This window comes from Sylvia atricapilla, chromosome 2, assembly GCF_009819655.1.
Source record: "Sylvia atricapilla isolate bSylAtr1 chromosome 2, bSylAtr1.pri, whole genome shotgun sequence".
NCBI classification, from domain to species: Eukaryota; Metazoa; Chordata; class Aves; order Passeriformes; family Sylviidae; genus Sylvia; species Sylvia atricapilla.
In genome coordinates, this window is record NC_089141.1 from 90989266 (window position 1) to 91015340 (window position 26075).

General features: G+C 40.7%; 1 protein-coding gene across 1 annotated transcript in view; it reads left to right on the plus strand.

The window, feature by feature from the left end:
* The first annotated feature begins 1238 nt into the window (after positions 1–1238).
* RAB20 (RAB20, member RAS oncogene family) overlaps positions 1239–26075 on the plus strand; it is a 28372-nt gene continuing 3535 nt past the window's right edge. The window contains exon 1 of the mRNA XM_066313825.1: positions 1239–1572. Coding sequence (XP_066169922.1) covers positions 1401–1572 — 172 coding nt within the window. The 5' untranslated portion in view covers positions 1239–1400. The remainder of the gene's footprint in view (positions 1573–26075) is intronic.

Consider the following 26075-nt stretch of genomic DNA (forward strand, 5'->3'; position numbering starts at 1 on the left):
AAAATGGGACTCTGAGGCAAAGGCTGCACATGCCACATAAAAACAGCGCCACACAATTATCCAAGCGCAACAATTCCCCAGTCCCCCACCCCCCCTTAATTAGTATTGCACAGAGTCCTGAATCACATCCCATATTAGTATCTTGAAGTCACTTGTAACACCTTCTTTACCTAACCATTTAACATCCCTTCTCTTTGGATATCTCCAGTACTTCAGTATCTGGAGCGTTATCTTACTCTGAACTGAAATTACATATGACTGGGTACAGCGGCAAGGCTACAAATCTGGCCAGTAAAAGCAGAATAAGCAAAAGTAAGTGGGCATGGCTTAAAAAAACGCACACTGTCACACAGCTAATCCTTTTTAGCAGGTAGGCAAAAATCAAAGCATGTGAAGGCTAGACTGGCTAAAGAAATTCTAGCAGTTTCAACATGAGACGTAAGAATGACGATGCATGTTCACTCATTAAGAAAAATGCTTCTATCTGACCACTTTCTTGCGGTGAGGGAGAGAAGATTAGTAAATGGTAGGTTCTCCTAATACTGTAACAGTTGTTGTGTCCCCCCCACCCCGAGCTGATCTACAAATTATCCCTTTATTCGCCCCAAATTTGTAGCATGTATATATTTTATTAATATTTTTTCCCAGATTTGTTTGGCATAAAAAGGACTGATGCAAAAAAGATAGGCTAGATCTCTGGGCAATCTAAATGATTGCAATTTCGTCACCTGTAATGGAATTATTCTGAATTACAGCAGCTGGGCAACGGATTATGAAACTGGGCAGATCGGCCCCTCGGAAAATAATCTCCGATACCTCCCTCTCACCAGGGCAAAGGTGTTTGCCTGGCAGCTGTCACAGCTCTGTGAGAGATCTAAGTTTCGGAGCAACTTTCTGCCCCTCCATACACACACACCCCAGGAGGGGAGCGGGATGAGCGGGCTTTGCCTTGGGCTCCAGGAGGGCTGCGGAGATGGTGTCTGCGCCACCTCCAGCTGGAAGAACGCGAGCATCCCCCGAAGGCTCAGCGCGGCCGGGCTCGGCCCCGACACCCCGGCGTGAGCCGGCTCCGCGGCAGGCGGCCAGCGGCACGGGGCAGCGGGGACTCCGCGCCCGCCTCCTCCGGGCCGGGGCAGGGGCGGAGGGTCCGCGGAGCCCCGGCCGCTTCCCCGCCCGCGTCCCCTCCCCCTGGCGGGGCGGGAGCGGGGCCGGGCCGGCGGGGGAGGAGCAGCGGGAGCCGGGGCCGGATCGCGGCGGCTCCAGCGGAGCCCCCGAAGTTTGCGCTGCCGGCGGAGGCGGCTCTCGGCCCTCGTCCCGCCGCTTCCGGGGCCCCGCCGGGCCGGGCCGGGCCGGGCAAGGGGGCGGGAGCGGCCGCCGGCAGGGAACCCAGCCGAGCCGCGATGAAGAAGCCGGACGGGAAGGTGGTGCTGCTGGGGGACATGAACGTGGGCAAGACCTCCTTGCTGCACCGCTACATGGAGCGGCGCTTCCAGGAGACGGTCAGCACCGTCGGCGGCGCCTTCTACCTGAAGCAGTGGGGGCCGTACAACATCTCCATCTGGGACACCGCAGGTGAGCGGCACCGCCGGCGCGGCGGCAGCGCGGAGGGCGGGGGGCCGCCGCGGGGCTCCCGGCGTTTGCCGGCGGAACGGGGCTCCCCGGGGCCCGCGGGATGTTTGCTGGCGGGCTGCCCCTCTCCTCCGGCTCCGACTTTCCTTCAGGAGACACTGCGGTGGGTGACCTCGCTCGGGCAGGTTCGCTTTCCGGGCAGCGGCGGGCAGGAGATGGGGACGTGACCCCCGCGGTGCCCCGAGGCGGCGGCCGGCGCCGGGAGCCCTGCCCGCCGCTTATCGCCTGGTGTCGGCAGTACCGTGGGGTCTGTCGCCTGAACCGTAGCGTTTGGCCGTAGGGCAGAGTCTGAAGAGAGTCACGATTTTGACGGGCCATAAGGAGCCCTATAACTAACTGCTCGTCTCTGGTGTTTTTGGAATTGCTTTGCGAAATGCGGATGTATGGGGAAGATTGCGGTGCCTGGTTGCTTTCTTCTACCCGAGTAGATGGCTACTGACTACAGGCTCAATCAGGGATTAGAGAGGTTACAGCTTCTGTTCGTCCCTTCCCGTTGTGTACTGTTGAGTTTGGTATCAGCTGGTGTCAGACCCGGAGTTCCAGACGCGTGCCGCTTGCCAGCCCTTCAGACGTGGCGTTCCCCTTCCCCGCAGCTGTAGGAAATTGGTGCACAAAGAGCACGGGCTGCCGGCAGTTTGTGTCGGCGATAGCAGCGAGGGGCTGTCTGTCCCACTGCTGTGGCAGGCAGCATCTCCGGGCTGCAGCACTGAGCGTGGGCTGTGGTTTGGAGCCTGGGGCGGAGGAGGTGGGAGAGCGCGGGCTGGAGAAGTGGTTTGTGGTCTAAGTCATATGAATGTCTTGCTCTTTATAATTAAGTCCGGAAGCTCCCCTCTGTCATGTAAAGGTCCAGAATGTCCTGCTAAATTAAGGCAATGGATGCTCCTTGCCTTTAAGTTGTTCTTTGCAAATATAATGATCTGGTTCCATTTTTAAATTTATTTTCGTGTTTAGCTGGGTTTTTAAAACTGGTTAGTGGCAACGTGAAGAATGCAGGTTATACGTCCTTGTGAAACCTGTGCAGCTGCAGCATCGTGCAATATTCCAGTTTCCTCTTGATGAAATTTGGGAGGGAAGTTCATTTGCTGCATCACTTCATGTCACAATCTAGTCCAAAACGGCTTTTCCTGTGTCAGGAATTGAGAAGGAGGAAGGGGAGAAATGAAACTGCCAAAAAGTTGTACAGAAACACTTCTGGGAAGTCTGGGGAGGAGGTGTTTAAGAGCTTGTTTTTGCATTTAGTAATCTGTTACTATCATGAAAGCTCTCTACTAGTAGCTCTGTTTTTAAATATACTTTCTATGTAATTTGCAGTATTTTTTGAATCTACTTTAATTTTGGAATTGATGTGCTTTACTATTGGGAGTCTCTTGTGGGCAGTTGCTGCTTATTTCTGGTAAGCCAGACCCCCGTGGGTGATTAGCACTGGGCTTTATTTCAACAGAAAAGCTATCTGTCTTGGTGAGATAGTTCCTTGGTAATTTCCATTGCACACTTTTATTTTTTTAATCATACATAATAAAATAAGTCCCTCCAAGGCTTGCCTGCTGGTTTTCGAGTCCTTTTTGTCAGTTATTTGTTCTTACTGTGGTGTTTTATTCAGTGTTAATTGAAGAATCAGGTTCTATGTGGAATCTTCCACCTCTGGAGCTTTCCAGATTCTGGAAATCTTCATGTGCCATGTGAAACACCCAGGTGGTATGTGTCTCAGGACAGTACAAATGTTCAGAGCTCAACAATTGCTTCCCCAGTTCCCTCTGCACCCTGGAGCAGGGCCACTGCCAGTGCATAGCTCTGCAGTAGAAGGTCCTGCTGCTCAGCAGGGCTTGTGGAGCAGAACTGCTGAAGCTTTATTTGCAGAGCAACAGCTAAAAAGTGTTACTGTATTGTACCAGGGTGGCATAACATGTCTTCCTCATTCTTCTCTGTTGTTGGAGTTAGCACTGAGCCTGGCTGTCTCTGCTCCTGTGTTTCAGGGCTCTTGCAAGGCAAGGGCTCTTGCAGTGTCTCCCTGTTGACTTGTGCTCTTGCAGAATGATGGAAGTTGCTAAAACTCGGCTAGACTGTTTGGGCCTGTGGGTTTTCATTTATTAACAGCTCTCATTAATCTTGGGAGAAACAGAAGTTCCCAGGGCACATACGTGCTTTCTGCTGTCCTGGTAAAGGCATAAGGGACCTTGTTGACACTGAAACTCTGGTGTAAAGTCACAAGGGGATTCAAAAGTCAGTGTTATTTATTTGTATGTTATTTTTATTTTGTGTGGACCTTAGGCTTTTGCTGGCTTCAGTGTGTCTGGAGATCTTGGTTTGCACCTCTTATCTCTCTGTGGTGTCACTGTCTTATCTCTGCCAGGTGGGTACCAAGTAAGCTTGGAATGTGTAGTAAGGAGGAGTTTAAAATTTAGCTTTTTTGTCTGTTTATTAACCTGATGTTGCTGACTGCTGAATTCTTGTGAAGCAGTTATAGGGTTATGGAATACTTACAATACGTTGTTTTCTTTAATTATTTATGAGTAGCTATATAGAGAAATCCAGCAGCAAACTATCATCCAGGAGACTTAAAATTCTTTAGCACAGCGATGACAAGAACATGGATCAGAGTTTGCACCCATCACACCTACCTAAATGCTGAGTGCCAGCTCAGGATGTTTGTCTTAATACCTCATACTTTATATGGTGCCATGCATATCCTATTTTTTCCAGGCTGAATCTTCCATATTTCTACACCATATATATGGAATATATAAATATATATATTTTTGGCCTAGAAAAAATAGAGTAGGCATGGTAGTAGCTACTGTACTAGTTCAATACGTAATTAAAAAAGGTGAAGTGGAATACATCTTTAATTTTCTCCATTCGTAATATATTTAGTATGTGAATGTATGTTTATTTCTGTTGTTGCTTATAAACATTATTTTTGGGACTTATCTTCACAGAAGGTTATTTTCTACTTGCAGTTCAGATTGTATGGTTATTTGTTTTTCTGGTAGGGGGTAGGCATTTGGCTGTAACAATGCAAGCTTTGATACACTGAAACTTCATTCTTGTAATACAAAGTGATGTTTGTGCACACTTAGACTTCAGTGATTGATGAGACTATCTGCGGTAGTAGTGATGGATCAAAAGTTAAGTGTGCATGGATACCAGTACTAGATGAGTTTAATTGCTGATTTTCTGAGTTTTTTAAATTGTGTGTCGTTTTCACTAATCACTCCGTTGATTTTGCATTACTTCCTTCTCTGAATTAAGAAAAAAATCTTGTTTTCCTAGGAAGAACTAAATTTGCTTACCCGAGTGCTTAAAATGTGCATTTCTGTGTTATCATTAATGAAATCAGTGTGCACACCTGACCTGTTCTACCAAGTTAGATTTGAAGTGTAAATTAGTTATTCTAGGGAGGACTCTTAGCTATACATACACACCCCTCCTTATCTTGGAAAAATCAGCTGCTTAGTCTAGTCTAAATCTTTCATGTTCTTATCCACAAACCCTGTAAAATGGGCGTGCAGAAGTTGTCAGACTTGATTGTTTTTTTATGTAAATGCTCATGGCAAATAGTTCAACATTTCCTGTTTTCCAGTTTGATGATTATGAGAGAAGTTATTTGAAAGTTGGTCCAAGTCAAGGAAGCAAATAAGCTACAGATGGAGGAATACTTGGGAGAAGTATCATATGCTTGCCATATTTCAAAGCTCTCCTTTTCCTAGCCATCTGCTTTTGACTGTTTTCCATTGTCAGAGGCTTGGATAGACAGTCTTGTGTCTGACCTAGCATGGTTGCTGTTGTATTTGTGGTCGGTGCATAGAATTATTTACTTCTTATATTGTGATGTGACAAATTACATTTCTTTGTTGTCTCTTTGGATCAGTTAATTCAAAGGAACTAAAAAAAAAAAAAAGTGTAAACTGTACAAAAAGAAGTAATCGTACACTTATAGCATGTTTTCAAGAATTAGTTTGCTAGATAGAGGCCTAGTCTCTAAAGCATTTCAGTACATTCTTTGAGACCTTTGTACTAATTTTAGAAGTAGTATTTTTCTGAAACAAGGTAAGTAAGCAACAACATCAGTGAGAAGAGCTTTCTCCTCACCCAAAAGGTTTGGAGGTTGGACACTCAGAATGTTGAAGTTATATATATATATATTTTTTTTTTTCTCTCTGTGGATATCCATATACATATTTTCTAGGCACTGCTGACAGCAGCTGTAGAGTAAAGTTAAACTTCCTGCTGGGTGCTGATGGCATGTAGCTCAGAGCTAGCATGTAATTTTTTCTGTCTGGCAGCATAAAACCTCAAGTTTTGAGGGTCTTGGTCCTATTCCACCATTAAACCTGGAATAATAATGTGTGTAGGCTACAGCTAATGATATGGTAGGGATCTTTTGGTTGTTTGTTCAGGCATGTTTTCTGATGTCTTGGTATTCCAAAAGGTAAAACTTTTTCTGTATGTTAGATTTCAGTCTCTTTACGCTGACATTTGTTCATCTGACAGGTAAGTGGTTTCTTAACCCCAGCAGCAAGATTTCTTAATTATTAGTTGTCGTGTCTCCTGTTGCTGCTGTAGTGTTAGAGCAGTCAACCAGTAAATGAATGACCAGTATTTTAGAAAGTTCACATCAGGATCTTCTAATTCTATTTTAAGAGGCTGAGTTTTGAACTTACTAGCAGATATTCATGTAGCATTATAATGAGATCCAGCATAAAGGTTAACTTTATGGAAAGCAAACTTTCCTTATTTTCCTCCTTCTCATCTTGAGCCATCTGTCAACAATGACTGACTTGATTTTTTTATTCTGTGAATACTCAGTAATCAGTTCATAATTTTAAATCTTCTATCCATATATTTTTACCTGCATATATATATATATATATTTTTTTTTTTAACTTGTCAGAGCTAGTGTAGTTAGGGGCAAAGGAGATAAACATGGCCTAGAAAAGGTTCTTCTGTGCCTTGGGTCAGCTGCAGTGTATCTGCCTAATGAGTGCTTACATCTCTTGTGACTGGTTTGCTGATGTCTGATGTTATCAGTGCTGGTGAGCACGTGTGAGTTGCTCACAGCTTCTGATCTCTGCTGGGGTAGGCTGCCTGTGCTGAGCTTTCTCGGGGAAGGTGTCAATGTTTAGCTGCTAAGATGTGTTAGATTCCCCCGGTATAAGGATTGGGTTTCTCCCTTGCTTAGTTAGGCTTTGAGGTTTTTGTGGGTTTGGTTTTGTTTTTTTTTTTTTTTTTTTTTTTTTTTTTTTTCAGATTTTATCTGTATTGATGAACACTTCCTTGTGCACACTGAGTCAAAGAATATCTTGAGCTGAACCAGACCGGTAAAGACCAAGTCCAATTCCCTGCTCCTTGCAGGTTTACTTAAAACTAAACCATTAAACCATATGAACAAGAGGGAATTCTTTGAACTCTGACAGGCTTGGTGCCGTGGGGAGCCTGTTCCAGTGACTGACCACTCTCTCAGTGAAAAATCCTTTCCTAATGTCCAATCTGAACTTCCCCTGATGGAGCTACACTCCATTTCTTGGTGAAGGCAGTGACCCAGCTTAGTTCTCAAGAAAAACCTGAAATGTGTGGCTTGATCCTCAGAGTGAGATCAGCCCAGAAAGCTGGAACTGAACAATATGCAAATTGTCAGTAGGTGAGGAGGAAACATGGTCCTCCATCATATTGAAACAGACCAAAATAAGAGGAGCATTTAGGTGACACATTTCCTCACAAGTGAGCACTGATAGTAGCTGCTCTGTTTGATATTATTCTGGTTTTGACTTTTGGAAGTAGAGGATTATAGCAGGGAAAAAGAAGCTACAGATGAGATGGTTGGGTAGGTTAGTTGAGCCAAAGAAGGCTCTGATGTGTGTGCCTTTCTGCACTCGATGAAATTCTGGCAGTGGTTGGTGTTGGATGTTGCTGAATGTGTAGTGAGGTACCTTTAGTTCAGGAGGTTTCTTGTTGGAAGGATGTAGGAGATATCACCTCAAAAAGAGTCTTGGGCATCAGGGACCTTCCGTGAGGAAGGTTGCTGAGTGTGTACCTGTGCTCAACAGGTAAGAAATAATCAACATAGAAGTTGGAAATTATGGAGAATAAAATTCGTTAAGTTTGTTGCTAGTGAGTCATGACTTGGGGGCCAGTTACGAACAAGAGTCTTTGATTTTTAAATTTTTTTAATAAAATTTTAAAACGTTTTTATTTCCCTTCTGCCATTGGGAAAATTATTTTGCAGAATATTATGTTGCCCTCAATTAGTTGTTCATGATTGTTGTATGTAAAACAATGTTCACTGAGGACCAGTGCCTCATACACACATAGTGTGGTTTCCTTGAGATTACTGTGTATGGTTATAGGCTGTATATTTTCATATCTTGAAAAGGAAACCATAAGAGTGAAAGTTTGAAGGGACAGAAATTCCTGAAGAGAGTTCACTGTCAGTGAGCTCTGTATCTAAAGCCTCTGAAGCAGATTCAGAGGAAGGAATAAAAGTTTAAACTTTAGACCGTCCCTGAAAACATGGTTTTGTTTTTCTGAAACAGTGCACTGGATTTTTTTTTTTTTTTCAATCAATGTTTCCTGAAAAGAGGAGAATAACTTGGAAGATGATTAAAAATATGAAGAAATAATGAACTGCCTGGGGAAAGTCCTGGGGGAACTTTAAAATACAGTGATACACAAGTAACATCAAAGGTAACAAATCCACTGCAGCTGAAAGTGCTTTTACATGCAAATTAAGTATAAATGCGGAAATACCTTGTCAGAGGGAGTTGTGAAAAATACGTATCAAAAATAAACAGAAGACAATTTTAAACACAGTTTATTCAGCTATGGCTAAGTCACTTTATTGAAAGCCAAATTTTATTTCTAATGTGTTATTTTAGTGCTGACTTGCAGAGGTAAGCTACTGGGGAGGTTATGGCACCTTGTGAGTACTTGATGCAGGCTAAGGTAAATGTTATGTGTGAACCTCTGTGCTGCTGCCTGTGTTCCAGCCCCACATTAAATCTCCTCTTTGCATGTGGTATTTAATGATAGTGCACAAAGTGGCTGAGCTGTTCTAGTCTTAGTGGGAAAGTGCTCGACAGGTTGAGTAGAACTCTCCCTGAATAGTGTCAGTGACCTGAGATGTGTGCCTGGCTAAAGCTGTCCAGGATCATGCCAGGGCTCGACCAACACGAGCAACTTTGGTGTCCTCAAAAGGACTCGAGTTTGTTCAAGTTCTTGAACTGACTGGATACACTATTTTTTAAGGTCACAGATTCTAAGCTGGAGCAATGTAGAGAATCTTTCTAATGAAGAGTTTGTGCCTTTGGCATTGCATTCTTCTTCCTTGGTTACTGATGGAATAGGTGTATTTTGCCGACATCTGTCAAAATTGACTCAACAGCTGAAAGATTAGTTTAATTACTGTCTGCTTTGTGACAATACTGAAAATGTATGAGGAAGGGAGGCATGAACAAGAGAGGTAGTTAGGAAAACAGTATAAATGCAGTGGCAAAGCTGTTGACAAAAATTGCAGATATATGGGAATTCATCTTCTTGGTGTATCGGGAGCTGGTAGGAGAGACTGTAGAAAATAAGGGTGTCCAAGAACTGGATTATTTGCTTCAGTTGAACTGGTGTCCTAGAGGGTATATGCAAAGGCATATGTGTTCTAGGCAAGAAAAGAAGTTACCGGTGCCCTGTTTCATTCTTCACTTTGACTTTGTGAAATGTACACCTGAGCCGTCTAAGAAACAACAGCTCTTTCAGTTTGAACATGAGGGGAAAAACACAGGAGTGGGATGGGAATTTTTTTCCCAGTAGTTCTCTGCCTAGCTGAGTAGTGTTGCACAGAACACCAGAAAGTTTCATAAGCTGGAATGTAGAGGTGAATGTACACAAAATAACATACGTTGAGTCAACTGTGTGTAGCTTTTTTTTTTTTTTTTTTTTTTTTTTTTACTGAGATACAGTCACATTCTATAATGAAAAACAAATAGATATTTAAAATTAGTATTGTATGTCTCAGTGCCTGAACTTAGGCAGTCAGGGTTGTGGTGTCTTTCTGTTGACTGTGCAATAAACTTTTGCTTTTAGTTGGAAGGGAGGGGACAGTGGATACTTAAAATACAAGTGTGGAGCAGGTAACTGGCTGCTAGTTGTTCTACAGTTACTGCTTTGAGTGATCATGTATGGTGAGTATGTTTCTAGTTTCACCTCAGTACATGCACATTATGGTGACACAAATATCAAAACCAGGGAAACTAATAAGCAGCCTCACAGTGCCTTGGCTGACCTTCTGATACTTATGGGCTAGCTTAAGTGTCTTTGCTTCATACTGCAATCACATCTTATATCTAGATGAATTACTTGCTTCACTCCAATTGCTGTCTCGTGTTGAAGCCACTGGCCTTGTGAGCTTCCAAGTGGCAGTGTTTTATTGCCTGGACTAAAGGTACACTTAGTAATCCCTCATCTGAGTCACATTCTGCTATTGCAAAATAGCCAAACAAATAACCTTTGTTTGGGTCTCCATCTAGAAAGACGCTGAGTCTGTGGTGGATATTTTTGGAGCCATTAAAATTGTGGAATAGAAAGAATGATTTTTCTCGTCCGAGTCTGAAAGATTTCCTTTCTTTCAGGGAAACTGGGTACAACATCCAGGGGGTTGATCAAAAGGCATCAAAGCTGTGATAAATTCCTTTTCCTGTGCTTGATTAACTGTCATTTCATATTCAGTACCTGAAGATATGCCTAGGAAATGAATTTTCAGGTTGGTGATTAAACTTAACCCATGCAAGTGTGCTGCAGAGAGCAGAGGTGGTCAAAGGAAGTGAGTGGATTTTTGCTCTTAATTTGGATTCTTAACATAAGTAATTTGCTATCCTACATCACAGGAGATTCAGGATAGCTTCCTTTAGGGCAACCAACTCTAACATACAAGATTTCCATACCTACCTGGGTGTGGAAAGAAACAAATCTAGAAGAGTGCTTATTAACATGGCTTTTAAAGGGTGATAATCATCAGATGTGTTTGAATTTTCGAGTATATCTTTCCATCTCTTAGGAAGCAGATGAGAATTGAAGTTGGCTTTGCATGGGCCACCAAGAAGCCACTCATGGAAGATTCCTGCTGAGACCCTAAAGACCTTTGTGAGCATTTGATGTAGATACTTCTGCTTGTTCCCTTAGCCTTTCTTTTTAATAAACTTACATATTTTCTTTACCCTGTTACATAGCATAATATTCCTAACTACTGTTTTTTTACTTCAGGAGATTCTTACAAAATAGAGAGAAAAGGTATTGTGCAGTCATCCAATCACTTTTACATACTTAGTTTAAAAATAATGGCCTTCAGTACAGTTGAAATAAAAGGAAAATTTTTGGTTTGCATTCTGCAGCTGATGACTACTTAGGAGGTTTTAGGCATTTATAATATTCAACCATATATATTTAAATATGTGAGATTTTGTTGTGAAAGGCCTTGAAAATTCATTTTCTGTTCTTTATAGTGGCATCTGTGATCTGGGCATGTAAATCTCTTGTTGTTCTTTTCTAAATTGTTGAAGGTAGAAATAACAATCTTGATAATATTTTAGAGGGTTTTTTGTTTCTTTTCCACCTATCATTTGCTGTCAAAGTTTTGGTTCATTCAGAAAAGGAAGAAATTATCAGAATCTGTAGAGGCTTATAGTTACAAAAATAAATGAATGAAAAAGCCATGTGTAGTTGAGTAAGCATCTTCCAAGCCTCATAAAAGGGATCATCAAATCTTGTGGTTTGCTGCAAGTGAGACTTAGGTGTTTTAAAACAGAAAAAAAAATTCCCACTGGTATCATGAGTGAGGTATATTTTTTTTGTTTTGTTTTGTTTTGGGTGTTTTTTTTTTTTTTTCTTTTTTTTCTTTTTTTTTTTTTTTTTTTTTTTTTCCCTTCCTGATATAAGCTGTTGCTTTAAAAAAACCAAATCTCTAATTTTGTGAAACTAAAAATGTCTCAAACTGCTCAGCTCCTCCAACCCCTACTGGTATGATTGCTTCTTATTTTTATGGGACAGTAAGACTGTCTTTAGGACATGAGCTTTCCTTCCTGCAGCACATAGCTGTATGTATGACATCTGTGTTGTTTCTCTTATCTCCCTTCCTCTTCTAGTGTTTTGTGCCCTTTCCACCGTGTCCTGTTTGACTTTTTTTTTCTTCACTTCAAATCTTGGAAACACAGTGGAAGTGGAATAGTTGGTGTCTGTCTTCTCTTTGAGTGGCAGAACATTTTTTGACCTAGAGATTCTGCCCTAATTGTGAAAGAAAAGTTTGCTTGCAGTGTGAGCAAATCAGTAAGCAGTTCCCTTTCTGTAAGTAGCTTTCCCTCTTGGCGTGAGAGTTGAATGGGCAGACACTGGACAGTGTTAACCTTGCTCTTTGTAACTTACTTTGTTCAGGAAGTTCAGAACTGAGCTGTTTATGATTTTTAGTGCTACTTCCTTTGTACCAGGATGGAGAACAATAATGAGATGAGATTATATACCGTGCCTCTTGTCTGATTACAGTTTCTGTAATTCTCAAATTAATGCTCCAAAACTGCGGCTATTACATATGCTCTTAAGCATGTAGGCAGAGATTCTGTCAGAGTAGAATTTAAAGGGAGAAGTAGTGCTGGAAATGTGAAGGCCATTTGTTTGTCTTAGTCAACATAAGCTCTGAAAACACGAGTTGAATGTTCTGTGATGAAATTATCTTAATGATTTGAACAAGTTTTAAATACATTCCCACAAAACTCACGTAGCAGCACTGCTTCTGGCACAGTCTCCTACTTCTCATACTTGCTAAAGGCAGCCCACTGGATAATCAGAACTGCCTCCTGCTTCTGACAAATAGCAGTGACTTAGAAGCACCTAGTGAAGAAGATTGCAACTGAATAGAAACTGATGGTAGCTGGTAAGGAATAAAAGCAGTTATCATTTTCTTCAAGGTAAATTATGCACGAATTCATTGCTTGTGTTCTTAGTTGAGAACCTGCCTATAAATCATTGAAAATGTTAAAACAAATCATAATGAGTGAGCCTAATTTTATGTCCCATGTTATTAATGTGAGTTTCTCTTCAAAAGAATAAAAGAGTAGACTTTTTCATTCAGTTTGCAAGATCCATGGCCATATTTAAATATTTTTCAAATTGCTAATGAAGGCTGGTTTGGAGTTAAACTCAAGTGTTACAAATCAGGCGTTAGCATATAGTTATCTACTGTGCCACAGTTCCATTTCACCAAAAGATGATTTAACCTTAAGAGGCCTTTGCCAAGTAACTGCAGGGGGCAGAGCAGCTGTGGATACCTGCTATTGGGCTGAAGCATTTTGGACAACTGTGTTACGTGTGCAAGAATCATTCCTCGCTTTTGAAACCTGTGACACAGAAGGTGACTTCTTACAAAACAGCCTGCCAGCTCTCAAATGTGTTTTCATGAAACCTGGGCTCTGTTCTTTTCAATGTGAATGTTGTCATTCCTTCCCCCTCCTCAGTTAGTTGTGATCAGTGATGAGTACCAGCATTTAGCTGCTGTCTTGCACTAATTTCAGTTTTGTAAAAGCTAGGCCTCTAGAAGTGCTTCTAGTTCTCTTCTTCCTGTCCTCTACTCCTAATCAACCTGGAAACATACTAGTAGGATGAAAGATTTATGGAAATACTGCTTGAGGTGCTGCCTAGTATGAGCCTAGTAATTAATTTTATCTTCAAAATGAAGTGTGGCCAGTATACTTGGGTCTCTCTCTACACTGCAGTGCCCTATGCATGTACTGAACAAAGCTGTGCTGCAGCTGTGGAAGAAGAGAATGGTCTCTGGCTGTGTGGTAGGGTTGGAAGGTGCATTCCCATGATATGTGGACTTTCCAGACTGATTACTAAAGGCTAAAAAACACTTGCTTCTGGTGGCCTGGTGCTGTGGTAGAAACAGCCTGGAGATCCCTGAAACTGTCTAAATACTGAACTTCTTGCAGGTTCTTAAAAGCCTCTGGCTGGTGTCCTGGAATGGCCCTGAAGTGGAGCATTGAGGAGGGGTAGGGCTGGGTTCTATTCGTCTGTCTTTGCTGCTATGGCTTTTGAAATATTAATGGAAAGAATTATCATGAAAGTGGGGCTGATGTAAAATAGGCATTGCCATAGCTAATGCTCTTGTAAATGAATCTAGAATGGTTCCGGTTGGAAAAGACCTTAAACATCATCTAGTTCCAACTCCTGTCATGGGCAGGGATACCACCCACTTGATCAGCTTACTCAGGGCCCCATCCAACTTGTTCTTGAGCACTTCCAGGGATGGAGCACCTGCAACCTCTCTGGGCAGCAAGCTCTGAAGCTCTTCTGTGGGTCTGTGGAAGAAAGTTAGCTTACTGTGTTACTGTGTGTGACTCCCATTGGGTGGATGTACACAAAACAGTTTACAGCTGCTTCTTGGTGGTTTGGCTTCCCATACATGGGAAGAAGGGAAATGACTGACAGCCAGGAGACAGAAATACATGTAATGTGTTTGGGGTTAAACTGATAACATGGAAAAAGAAGAATGTTTCTAAAAGAGTAGAGCATTTTATTTTATGTATGGTTGGATACAAAATTTAATACGAAGAAGGTCTGCAGTGAGTAACAATAACCTTTTTGTCATCTCAAAAATGTAAATTTCCTTAATTAAGATGGTTATTAAGTCTATGGTGTTTCCTCACTTAGAAAATGGTATGGTGTATTGTACTGATTCACTTGGTATGTATGTAGTTAACCATTCTACAAAAAATCCTACAGGGAATTTTGATTTTAAAAAAGGTTGTAAAGAGCTAAGGCTATAGCAAATTATCTACTGAGGAAGTAAAAAAACCTAACTCAGCTTAAAACAGGAATAAAGAATGAAGAAAAACAGGAAGAATTTCTTGTCTTTGAGGTACTGGGCAGACTCTGACTTAACAATTCTTTGCTGAGCCCTGACAGGAATGCTGACGAGTGGTAGAATTTCAGAGTGCTTATTGAGATACATTTAGGGGAGCAGCCTTAGCTAAGCTCTAAGCAGCCTCTTGCTTCCTCTGCCCCACTGGTCTGGGGGAGAGAACTGGAGAAGAAGTGAGAAGAAATTGTGGGTTAAGACAAGGACAGTTTAGTGGATAAAGCAAAAGTTGTGTGCGCCAGCAAAGCAAAACAAGAATCCATTCCTCTTTTCATTGGTAGGCAGTTGTTCAGCCATCTCCAAGGAGGCTGGGCCTCAACATATGTAATGTTGAGTTGGGAAGACAAGTGCCATCACTCTGAACATCCCCCACTTCCTGCTCCTTCCCCCTAGCTTTATCTGCTAAGCATGACACCATATGGTGTGGGATATCCCTCTGGTTAGTTGGGCCCAGCTGTCCTAGCTGCATCCCAATTTCTTGTGCACCCCCAGCCCCCTCGCTGGCTGGGTGATGTCACAGAATCAAATAGGTTCGCCAAGATCTCGGAGATCAAGTCCAACCTTTCAACCCCACCATGTCAGTTTGACCATGGCACTCAGTGCCATGTCCGGTCTTTCCTAAAACACCTCCAGGAACAGTCCAGCCGTGAAGAGATGATTCCCTAATGTCCAACCTAAATCTCCCCTGGTGCAGCTTAAATCTTTGTCCTCTTGTCCTGTTGCTGGTTGCTCAGGAGAAGAGGCTGAGCCCCACCTGGCTACACCCTCCTTTCAGGTAGTTGTAGAGGGTGAGATGGTCCCTTCTGAGCCTTCTGTTCTCCAGGCTAAACAGCCCCAGTTCCCTCAGCCTCTCCTCGTGGGAGGACATGCTGTTGACCAGCACTCTCAGGTCCTTTCCTGCTGGGCCACTTTCCAGGCACTCTTCCCCCAACCTGTTCTGTTCCCTGGGGTTGTTGTTGCCAAGTGCAGGACCTGGCCCATGGTCTTGTTGAACCTCATGCCATTGGTCTCACCCCATCGATCCAGCATCTCTGGATGGTCCAGATCCCTCTGTCAAACCTTCCCACCCTCCAGCAGATCGACCCACCTTGGTGTTGTCTGTGAACTTGCTGGTGGTAGATTCAATACCCTGATCCAGATAATCCAAAAAGGTATTAAACAGGACCAGGCCCAACACTGTTCCCTGGGGGATACCATTGGTGGCCAGATGCCAGCTGGATGCAGCACCACTCACCACCATTCTCTGGATCCAGCCACTTCTTAACCCAGCAAAGAGTGCTCTCCTGTCCAAGACATGGGCTGCCAGCTCTTCCAAGAGTGTCCCACGGGAGGTGATGTCAAAGTCCAGGTAGGCTACATTGTCTTTCAGCATAAAGGGATGGCCTGCTTGTGCATCTTCAAGATTTCTTTCTTAAGGCAAATATTGATTAAAGTATGTATTATCTATTAAAGTTAAAATACATATTGAAGTATATGAGAAACAGGAAATTTTCTAATATTGTGCAAGTGCTGCTCAGCAATAGCTAAAATATCCCTGTGTTATCTATGCAGTTTCCCAAATCGGCAGCACAAATCCCAAAACACAGCCCCGTACTGGGCACTGTGAAGAAAATTGACTCTGCCCCAGCCAAACCAGCACACCAGGCTAATCTGCCAGCTCCTTATTGAGCAATATAAAACATCCAGTAAATGTGGAGTGGCCTCCTGACCCTGCAGTGCCAGTCAAACTCTCCTGAAGTACACCTGGCCACGCATTCCTGCCTGAGCTAAAGACCTCCTTCTCAGTTTGAAGAGCAAGCTTTGTGAGAGATTGTGGGCTTTGAAAGTCTCCTTTGAGTAACTCTCAAGTTAAGGACCTGGCAACACCCTCTGCTTGGAAATTGTGTAGTGAGGTGGGCTTATCTGCAGTGCCTTTACCTCTGTGGAAAGGAATTGTAAATTAAGGGGAAAAGTATCAGTTTTCAGGTGCTGCGAAGAAAAACCATCTGCTTTTAGAACTCAGCCTGTGGAAAATTAATTGTTTTCTGTAGAAGGTACTGTTATTTGAGGAGCTGAATTAGTGTTTCAGCAGGTATTAAAGCTGAAAAGCTTCTCCCACAGGCCAGAAGTGAGTGTCTTACCTAGGTTAGGTTGTTGTATAGCCCTGTTCTGCAGCTGGCCTCTGTTACTCACTGCTGAGCAATATTTGACTGTCAAGCTCTGCTGCTGCAGTTAAGTGTTCAGTGATACTGCTTCCTGCAGAGCTCTTCCAAAGTAAATCCAAGGTTTCTTTTCCCCTCACCCCCTTATGACTTCCTTCCAATCATATTTTCCTTAAGAAAAGCTGCCAAATGATCACTTCTTTCTAAGCAGCAGTTTCAACTCTTCTTTTAGACGCATAGTTTCAGAAGAACTTCACATCAATGTTTTTTACTTACTTGGACTACATTTCTAGTTTCATTCTTGCATTCCTGCTCTCATTTCAGTAGAGGCATGTAGGAACTTCATAAATTTAACTTAATTAGCTTAATTTAGCACCTTGTCACATTTTCAATAGACATGGTGTTGGTGCTAGATTTCAGCAGGAGTTCTGGTGGAGCATTTGCTGATAGACAGGATGGTAATGTCCCATCAATCTGTCTTGCCCTCATTTCTTTTGCCAGATATCACTGTTTAGATAAAACATTTCCCTTCACAGCTGTGAGATTTCAGAGAGAAACAGTTAAAAACTGATGTCATTTTTTTACTTTGTGTTGAAGATGCACCTTGGTACTCTTGCCAGTCTGGCAAGTCTAAGATTAGTTCTGCTCATTTTTTATGAGGCACTACCCTTCCAGGCAGCTGAAAATACATGATGTGCTTGAATCTTCGGGGGTTATCTCCTTTTTCAAGAAATAAACAAAGTAGATCAAAAGAACAAAATAAAATGAATGGTTTAAAAAAAGTAAATCCAGCTAGCTAAATGTAAAAGTTATTTAGGATTGTAGAGATATCAGTGAAATCTTTAGCTACAAATATATATATATATATATATATATATATTTAATGTGAGCCTAGCCAAAGTTTTTGTGGGCAAAAACATGCTATGTAGCATGGTTAGGAGGTTTTCTCTGTGTCTCTTTGTAATGCTTTGTATTGCTAGACATAATATGATGAAGTTTAAAACTTTGGATAGAAAGCATATTTATATTTTTATGAAACGTGATAGCTTTGGATAGAACGCATACTGGTGTTTCTATGAGAACGTCTACTTTGAAATTAAAATTCTTGTGAGTTTAGAAGCTCAGTCTTAATTTCATTATTAGAATGGTAAGTTCTGATTCATTCTTGACAGCAAGAAAAATAATTTTGTATTTATGTAGCAGAACAAATTCCATGTGGGTTTTTTTTTTTTCTTTGCTCTAGGAAAGCTGAAACTAGCGGACTAAATCTTGTAGATAATAGGAATCTTCTCTGATGTTTCTTCTCCTTTATATAGGCATTGTGCAGCTGAAGGCATTGCTGATTACAGAAGCCCTAAATATGCCTTTAGTCCAAAGGCACTAAGTTTATAAGCCCCTTTATAAAGGGACAATTGCAGCTGGAAATTCACAGACTAAACAAATGTATAAGCCTGCAGAAGGAGAGGGACTAATGTTATGGGGTGCTGGCAACAGTAAAGCTAGATTCATTGGGCAGCAGTATGTTTTGCAAGGTCCATTGAGTTGGTAGTAGATGGCAAATCAAGCTTTTGGTACCTTGTGCTGTCCCAGAACCTTTGGGCTGTTGGGAAAGTACTGCAAGTGTAGGGAGAGATAAAAGTCGTCAAGAATTTAAGTAACATTGTAACTTCAGTGAGATTCTTTTTACATTTTTGGTAATAAAATAATATGGAAAGATAGGAGAAAGGAGCTATGGGTAGGGTTTTTAGTTTAGAGAAATATGTCAGAGGCAAAGAGTCTTAGCGAAAAAAATATTCATTTCTCTGGCCTAGCAAGAAGGAGGTTAAGTGGTAGGGGAATACCTTTTAGGAGGAATGTGGAGTTTTTCTGGGTTTTAGAGAGCCTGGTGTTTTTTAGTTTGGTGTTTGAGGGAGGGGTGTTTGGTTTTTGAAAAGATTTCTTTGTGAAGCTAAAAATCTATCAAAACTCAGATTCTGAGAGCTGAACTCCAACAACCTAATGAGTGTGAAAGTAACTTTCCTTTCTTTAGATACTTAATAGAATATAAACTCCTCCTAAGTCACGAGACAAGGACTGAGTGAAATTCTATTATCTTTATTATGCAGGAGGTAAAATTTGAATGAGGATTACACTTGCCCTCTGATCATGCTCTGTAAATGTTTTTTTTCCTTTATGATTTTTGTTCTTTCCTCTTTTATTCTCTCCCATGTAAACTTGATCTCCTCCTTTCACTGAGTGTGTCTGACAGATCTGCCATTGGGAACCAGAAATGCAAGCCTTCACTATCAGTTATGGAATGAAAATGGACAATCTACTCTTCAGGACTGGATTAAAAAAGTTTCTGGGAATATTTAAACTAATTCATGATTGAATAATACAGGATTTGACAAGAGGACTGAGAGATGTTTATTATATTTGAGTTGTGGGTGAGAAGGCTTCATCTCTGGTTCTCAGCTTTTTTGGGTACCTCTGGGACTCAGAATGTTACGCAGGATGTAACTGGTTGGTACCTGTGTAAGCTGCTAGGTATCTGCTTTTATTAGCTGCCTTTAGAAAATTAAACTTCTACTGAAAGGCAGATTTCTCCATAAACTATCACACTGTTAACTGTCAAAAAACCTAGGAAATTTTTACCCATGCTTTAGTTGTTGGTTCTTTGGAGGTGTGCGGTGAACTAAGGCTACATGGCTTTTGAGGCATTTCTTCCATACATCAGAAGAATGTGGTGACTTGCCTTTTAGTTTGGAACTTCTACCAGGACATGCCTAGATTGATAATGTTCTGGGAGAATATGAAATAAAACTAATCTGCAGCAAAAAAATCTCCGTTATTTTCTGTTTTATGATTCTTTATAAACAGGGGTTTGTGTGTGCCTCTTTGTGAAGAAAAGCATATTGCAACAACCCATCTCCTTCAGATAATGCTCAGATGATCCTGTAGATCATTAACCACATCTTGCAGAGTTTGACATGTGATGTGCAGCACACCACGCTGACATTCTTGCATAACTTGTCAGTGTGCTGTTTGTCCTAACAATAAAAGGCCCATTTAAGTGAACTTCTTTGGAAGAATTGTTTTATGTGAATTGTGCCAGAGTATCACTTTTGGAATGTTAATTGAATTGATGTTCTAAATAAAAATTAAAGAGTCAGTTAAAACTGCTTGACCTGTTGGTATACTTCAAGTTTGACAAGGGAAACATGTTCTTGGAAAGGTCAGGGGCATAAAGAGGATTTTTCTCTCAACAAATCAGTGCTTTCTTGAGTGGATTGGCCTCTAATCATTCTGGGGGATATACAGCAAAAAAGAAAAAAGAAAATACAGCCAAAATAGAATTATGAGCACTTTTTACTGGTGAGAACCATAAAGAGAAACAGATTATTATTAGTTCATGCTGTCATTTATTTTAGTCACTTAAGATGAGATGGGATCTTGCCACCATGTACAAATCATAAGGGCAGGTGTCAAGATGCTGGAGCCAGTCTGTTCAGTAGTGCCCAGTGATGGGACAGGGGACAGAAGGCACAAATCAAAACACAGGAAGTGTATTGTAAATATTAGGAAAAACTTATGTACTTTGAGTGTGATAGAGCACTGGAACAGGCTGTCCAGGGAGGTTGTTTTGGATCCTTTTTATCTGGAAATGTTCAAAACCTGCCTGGTATTATCTTGTGCAACCTGCTCTAGGCAAGCCTGCTTCAGCAGGGAGGTTGGACTAGATGATTTCCAGAGGTCCATTCCAAAGCCCAACTATCCTGGGATTTGTGTAACTTTCCTTTTGAAAATGCTCTAAACAAACAATAAACTTGAATCTGTAAATAAATATAGGCAGCATTACTTTTAGCAAAGTTAGTAATCCTTTTCAAGGGAAGACTTATCTTTCAAAAAAGTAGGTGAAGTGGGTAGAATTCTAGTACAAAATCTGCTATGTATTTTGTATTTGTTGGTCCTTGCTGAAGCATATCCTTCAAATCTTATTTATGGCATGTTAGTTAGCCTTAGTTTAGTTGTTATACTTTAAGGGGAGAGGAAAGAAGTGGAAGAAATCTGCATACGGCTTTATTCATTAGTATATTACTATTATTATGTATAAATTATAGTGGAATTTCCATTTCCAGTAAGTGATCCATTTTTCTTTTTTTTAGATGCCTTCTAGTGATTATTTTTTTAAAATAATTATTCTGAATTAATTATTATCCCAGACACACTGATTGTGATGTTTTTTTAAATTTGTGTAGCAACACAATTTGTGCTTTTGGTGCCCTTAGATAAAGCAGAGGAAGAGTGAGCTGCATTTCTTAAAGCACATGGTAGGTGCGAGTGTAGACTAGCCTTCTAGGGGGTAGATATCTTCTCTGGGCAGAATCTTAATAGCGCATTTAGATGTCCAAAATTATGTTGGCTTTGTTATGTAAAGGAATGGAAATAAAGGATGAGGTTTATTTTTTCCCTTGCACATTATGTTAGAGACAGAATGCCTAATAAAAGGCCTTAATGCTTAGCAATGCTATTCATTTCATCCAGCTTTTCCTGAAACCTGGTGTAGATTTTCCTCTTATTCCATGGAGGATATGTTAATATCTGTTAAGTATTCTTGCATAAGTTTTCTTCCAAAGAGAAAAGGTAAGATTTATGCACTTTTAAAGAATATCTTCAAGAATTAGCCCTTTTTCAGAGCCATTATCTTACTTATCTCTGTATTTTTCCTAGATTTTTATTTCCATCATAATTTAAATTTCCTAGTAACAGAGTTTTAATATATTTTTGGATGTGTTTTATCCCAGAAACTGTTGGATCACTGATAGTAATTTAGTAGCCTTCTGAAAAAAAAATCTCTTCAATATTTTTATTTATGTAGAAGGGCACAGCTTAATCTCTCAGGATAGAAGTCTTACTGTGGAACCATAGCTCATAAATTTAGGATTATAGTGCCAAGGCATTTCCTGTTATATCAAAACTTTCTCTGCTTCCAGTTAGATAAGTAGCTGGATTTTATTGAGTTGCTTTATCCAGTTGTCCAGGCAAAAATCAGATCTATTAAATTGAATTTTTAATATTTGATAGAATTCTATTCTATAGCCTGTATAAAATTTCTGAATGTGAATTCATTGGGGACTAGATTATATTGACATAATGTAATGCTGCTTCCAGATCAGGAAAATAATGTTACACTCCTCCTGTATAACAGCATACTGCAGTCTCGAGATCTGCCTTTTATTCAAATGTCATGGAGTTAAATGTTTTAGAAAGCATCCTCTGCTTCACTGCTTACAGTTCATAAGGCTTTCTCATCTGGCACTCAGCTCAAATGCATCGTTGGCTCCTCTGAATCTGGGACTTGCCTCCATTGGGATATTATGATCTTTTTTTATGGGAAGAGATTTGTAGCACTTGGAACTAATGTCCAGAGTATATTTGCCTTCCTGAACTCCAGCCTTCAGGGGAGGAGAAGCAGCTCATGCAGTACATTTCTTCTATTTATATAAAAGCAGAAATATAAATACCTAAATGCTGTCAGGCTTGGCTCTTAGCTTTAGATCTAAGCTTGTGAATAACCTCTGTGAAAAGGACTCTGTGTGTATGTATGCATTGGTAGGAAGAAGCAATTGTGCAACACAATGGTTCTTTTACATGCTTTTGTGTTTTAAATCAGAGTGAAAAGGAAAATGTTACAAAGACTGAAGTTTTGTTAATTGTTTCTATTTATTTTAAAAGTGTTTTTAAATAACCTCAATTTTCCAAGACCAGACCTGAGGGTGTATAAGTAATTCATAGAAAATGATTGTGCAGTGTGCAAGTTCTAGTCTTTCTGGTCATCAATTTTTAGTCCAAGCGGCATATTTATTAGTGGAAGTGTGGTATTTCTAGTGCAATAATTAAACCTGACTGGGGGACAGGGTTAAGTTTGATCCTGATTTCTTGTCTTAAGTGAGAAGTGGATGATTGCTTCTGGTTTGTGTGGGTTCTTTTCTCACACTGAGCTACTGTTTTGCAGAAGGAGATTCAGCAGACTAGAATAATTCATGTTTGTAGAGTGGGGATGTTTGCAGGGTCTTGGCAATTTCAGAATCCTTCAGAACTCAAAGTATTTTCTCATTAAATAAAAATGGCATAGATTTAAGGGAAGAGATTATCTCTTTCACAGATTGAAGTCTTCTGTTATGAGATGAAGATTCTTGAGTTAACAATTCAGAATAAACATTGTTTAGAAGTGGAGTAAGCATGTCTCAACCATGTATTACTTTGAGCCCACTTTCTTGACTGTTTTTGATGTTTTCTCTTTGGAGAACTGTATTAAAGAATTTTCCTTTGTTCATTGTTCACTTAACCCATGTGGTTGTTATTTTCTTCTTCCATATGTAGCTCTTTCTACTTTAAAACATGCAAGTAAAGCCCTTTGGGTATTAAGATCACTACTCTCCTGTGTTTGTTACATTCTGCTTTGGCCAAGACATACATATCTGATTTTAATAACTTAAATAGAAGCTGCTAAAATAGGGCACATTTCATGCCTTGAATGTTGATTCATATCTAAGTAATGAGTATAAACAAAAGAAACGTCATCTTGTTTTTTTAGCAGAGCTAGACATCTGTTGCATTCTGAAACTTCAACATATACAAGTGCCATCTATAATGCAGTTTTGTGAATGTATAATACTGGGTGAAGGCGCTTAAACAAATTTTATAGGTGCTCAACTGTAATTGTTTTTGTGGCTGATGGTTGTTTTTTTTTCTGGGGAGTGATGGGGGTGTTGTGGTGGAGGTTTTTGTTTGTTTGGATTTGTTGGTTTAATTATTTGGTTTCTCTCCCTCTCAAAGACTTTCATTCTATGGGGAGTTTTGTCTTGAAGAAAAATAGAATGTTGGCGTTTTTCTGGCAGATCAGGAAATCATGTATTCGGACAGCTCCTGGGCTTGTAGGAATTGGACTCTAGTGCTTTGTGACTTGTCTTTCCACTAATTTATACTTAGGTCCTCCTTGTTAATCCTTTAGGATGGAGAGCTTTATTTTTATCCCCAGGTGACCACAAGTGTAGTCCATTTCTTAGGAAAGCTCCTGACTTCAAGGGAAATATGGTAAAGCCACCTACGAGAAATAAATACCAGTCTTGAACAAGGTAATGAGGAACTCTGACTTCATTGTCAAAGCTTGGCAGCCTGACTCATATGTGGGCAGGAGAATTTTCCTGAAACCTTTAGGGACCTTTACTATTTGTTCTTTGGTAGTCATTACATATCTTGGTATATCTGCACAAGTAGAAATGTCAGTTCCTAGCAAAATTGTTCCTCCTGATGTCCTTTAAAGGGTCACAGCTTTTCTGCCTTGTCTGTGAACAGAAAGAAATGTTGTTCCCCTTTCAAAAGGGATCTTTGTCTAGTCTTGTGATTGTGAGGATGTTCCTGCTGAGGTAACTCAAGAGCATAAGGGTCACCCTTTGAACTTTCATCTACTGCAGCTGAATCCTCAAAGCTCATTTCTCTCTAATGCTGATTTCAAGTGCTGTGTCATGGGTGTCATACTTTCTCTTTTCTTTCCTCTTCCAGCGATCTCCCTAAGGTACACATCCTGTCCCTCCCTGTGTACACTCAAGTTCAGACTCCTGTAAAGGAAAAAGAGAATCTGAAAGACAAAACCTAGCTGATACCTTGTGTTTCTGTTAATTTCTCTCTACTGTTCAGATTACAGTACTGCACAAATCATAGTGAAAATCCTTGGAAGGTACCTGGTTTATAGACTGAACACTTCCTGGACAATTCTGCGATCTTGTACAATTTTAATGCAATAGTAGCATGCCTCTGTAGCCTACCTTTGTGTACTTTTCCCCACTACATATTTACCTTAGGAGCTGAGTTATGCTGTCATTCAGACTGTGATATCAAAGTAGAAACAGTACTTTTTTCAGTACTTCATTGAAGACCTTTTTAGTTCTTTATTATTCCTTGAGTTTTATTCCCTCCAGACTGAAAGTAATAGCCTGTTTCACATTCTTGTACGTGCTCAACACTGAGAAATTTAAACTTCTTCTAGTAGAGTAGAAGTTTTCTTGAAAGAGTGTGTCTGTGTGAGTTGTACCACTTCAGAAGTTATGGTGAAGGCCTTTGAAGAGGTGGTAGGTAAGGAGCATTCAAATGTGGCTTCTGCTCTTGTAAACATCCACAGTGACTTCATGGGCTACTTTGGATACCACCCTCAGGGGCCGTGGGCAGGCAGAGAGCTCCAAGAGCAGCACTGAGGTGCTGCTGTTAGTGAATCCCACAGCTGGGAAGGGATTGGGATGCTTGGACATGCTGTGGTCCCATCCAGAGAAAGCGTTCACAGGGGCTGCTGCCTTGCAGCTGAGAGGTCGAAATGCAGTAGGAGGTCTCAAGTTCAAGTCTTAGTACACTTTAAATCTAGCCTTGCTCAAGCTGGCCTCTTGCAAGGTCTGCTTTTCCCTTCTTTCTTTGTTAGGTTCATTACGAACTTTATGGTACTGAGGTCCATTTGGCTCAAAACTCTTTGATTTGTTTATGACAACCATCACAGGACTTTGCAAATGCTCGTTGGTTGTGCTGCCTCTGAGTGACTGAAGTCTCCCAACAGGAGTTCATATACTTGATGGAAGACTTTCGGAAAGCTAATGGTGCCACTAGGGCCATTTAACTGCTCTAAACATGGCACAATGTAAAGATGAAAGGAAAATGAAAATTAGTTTTTGGTTGCTTGGTTTTCAGAATTTTCCCTGATGTGTCTTTGTGGTTGATTTGGTGGTTCTTGCAATTCTTTCGACTGCAAATTATTAGATAATTCTGTCACTCTTCTCTGTTACCGTTATTTTTTTGAAAAGGCAAAATTGTTTAATAGTTGGATTCAGGGCTTACTATTTATTTTAACTAATTGTATTAAAAAATATGTGGTTGGAGTGGGACCAGATGGGTCCAGAGGAAAAAAATAACTGGGTATAAGAAGGGGATGGCTTTTCTTATGCAGTAAGTTTTTCATCCTAATATCTGATACTATATTGCCTGACAAGGCAATATTAGTTTTGAGGGCAGATATTAGTTTAAATACTTTTGTGTAGTTTTAGGGCTTTTTTCCTCCATATTTAGAGTTTTTCCAGCCCTTGAGTGTCAGAAGTGGTTTGTGTAAGGAAACTCCTGCACAAAAATACATTGTGCAGCTTTTTCTGTGTGTTGATTGTGCTGTGAGGGTGAATAAAGGAGGCTATCCATAATTCCTTTGACAAAATTAGTTCCTGATGCAAGGCAAATTCTTACTGTTGCTTTCCCTCTTTCAACAATATATTGGTTGTAGAAGTAGTCAGTTGGTAGTTGCCGTGTAAAAGTGTCATGGTTTGTATTATGCTGTGCAAGACTAGATTAGCATACAAATGCCATAAAACAAGTAATAGTATTGTTCTAGTGTTTGGTTGTTG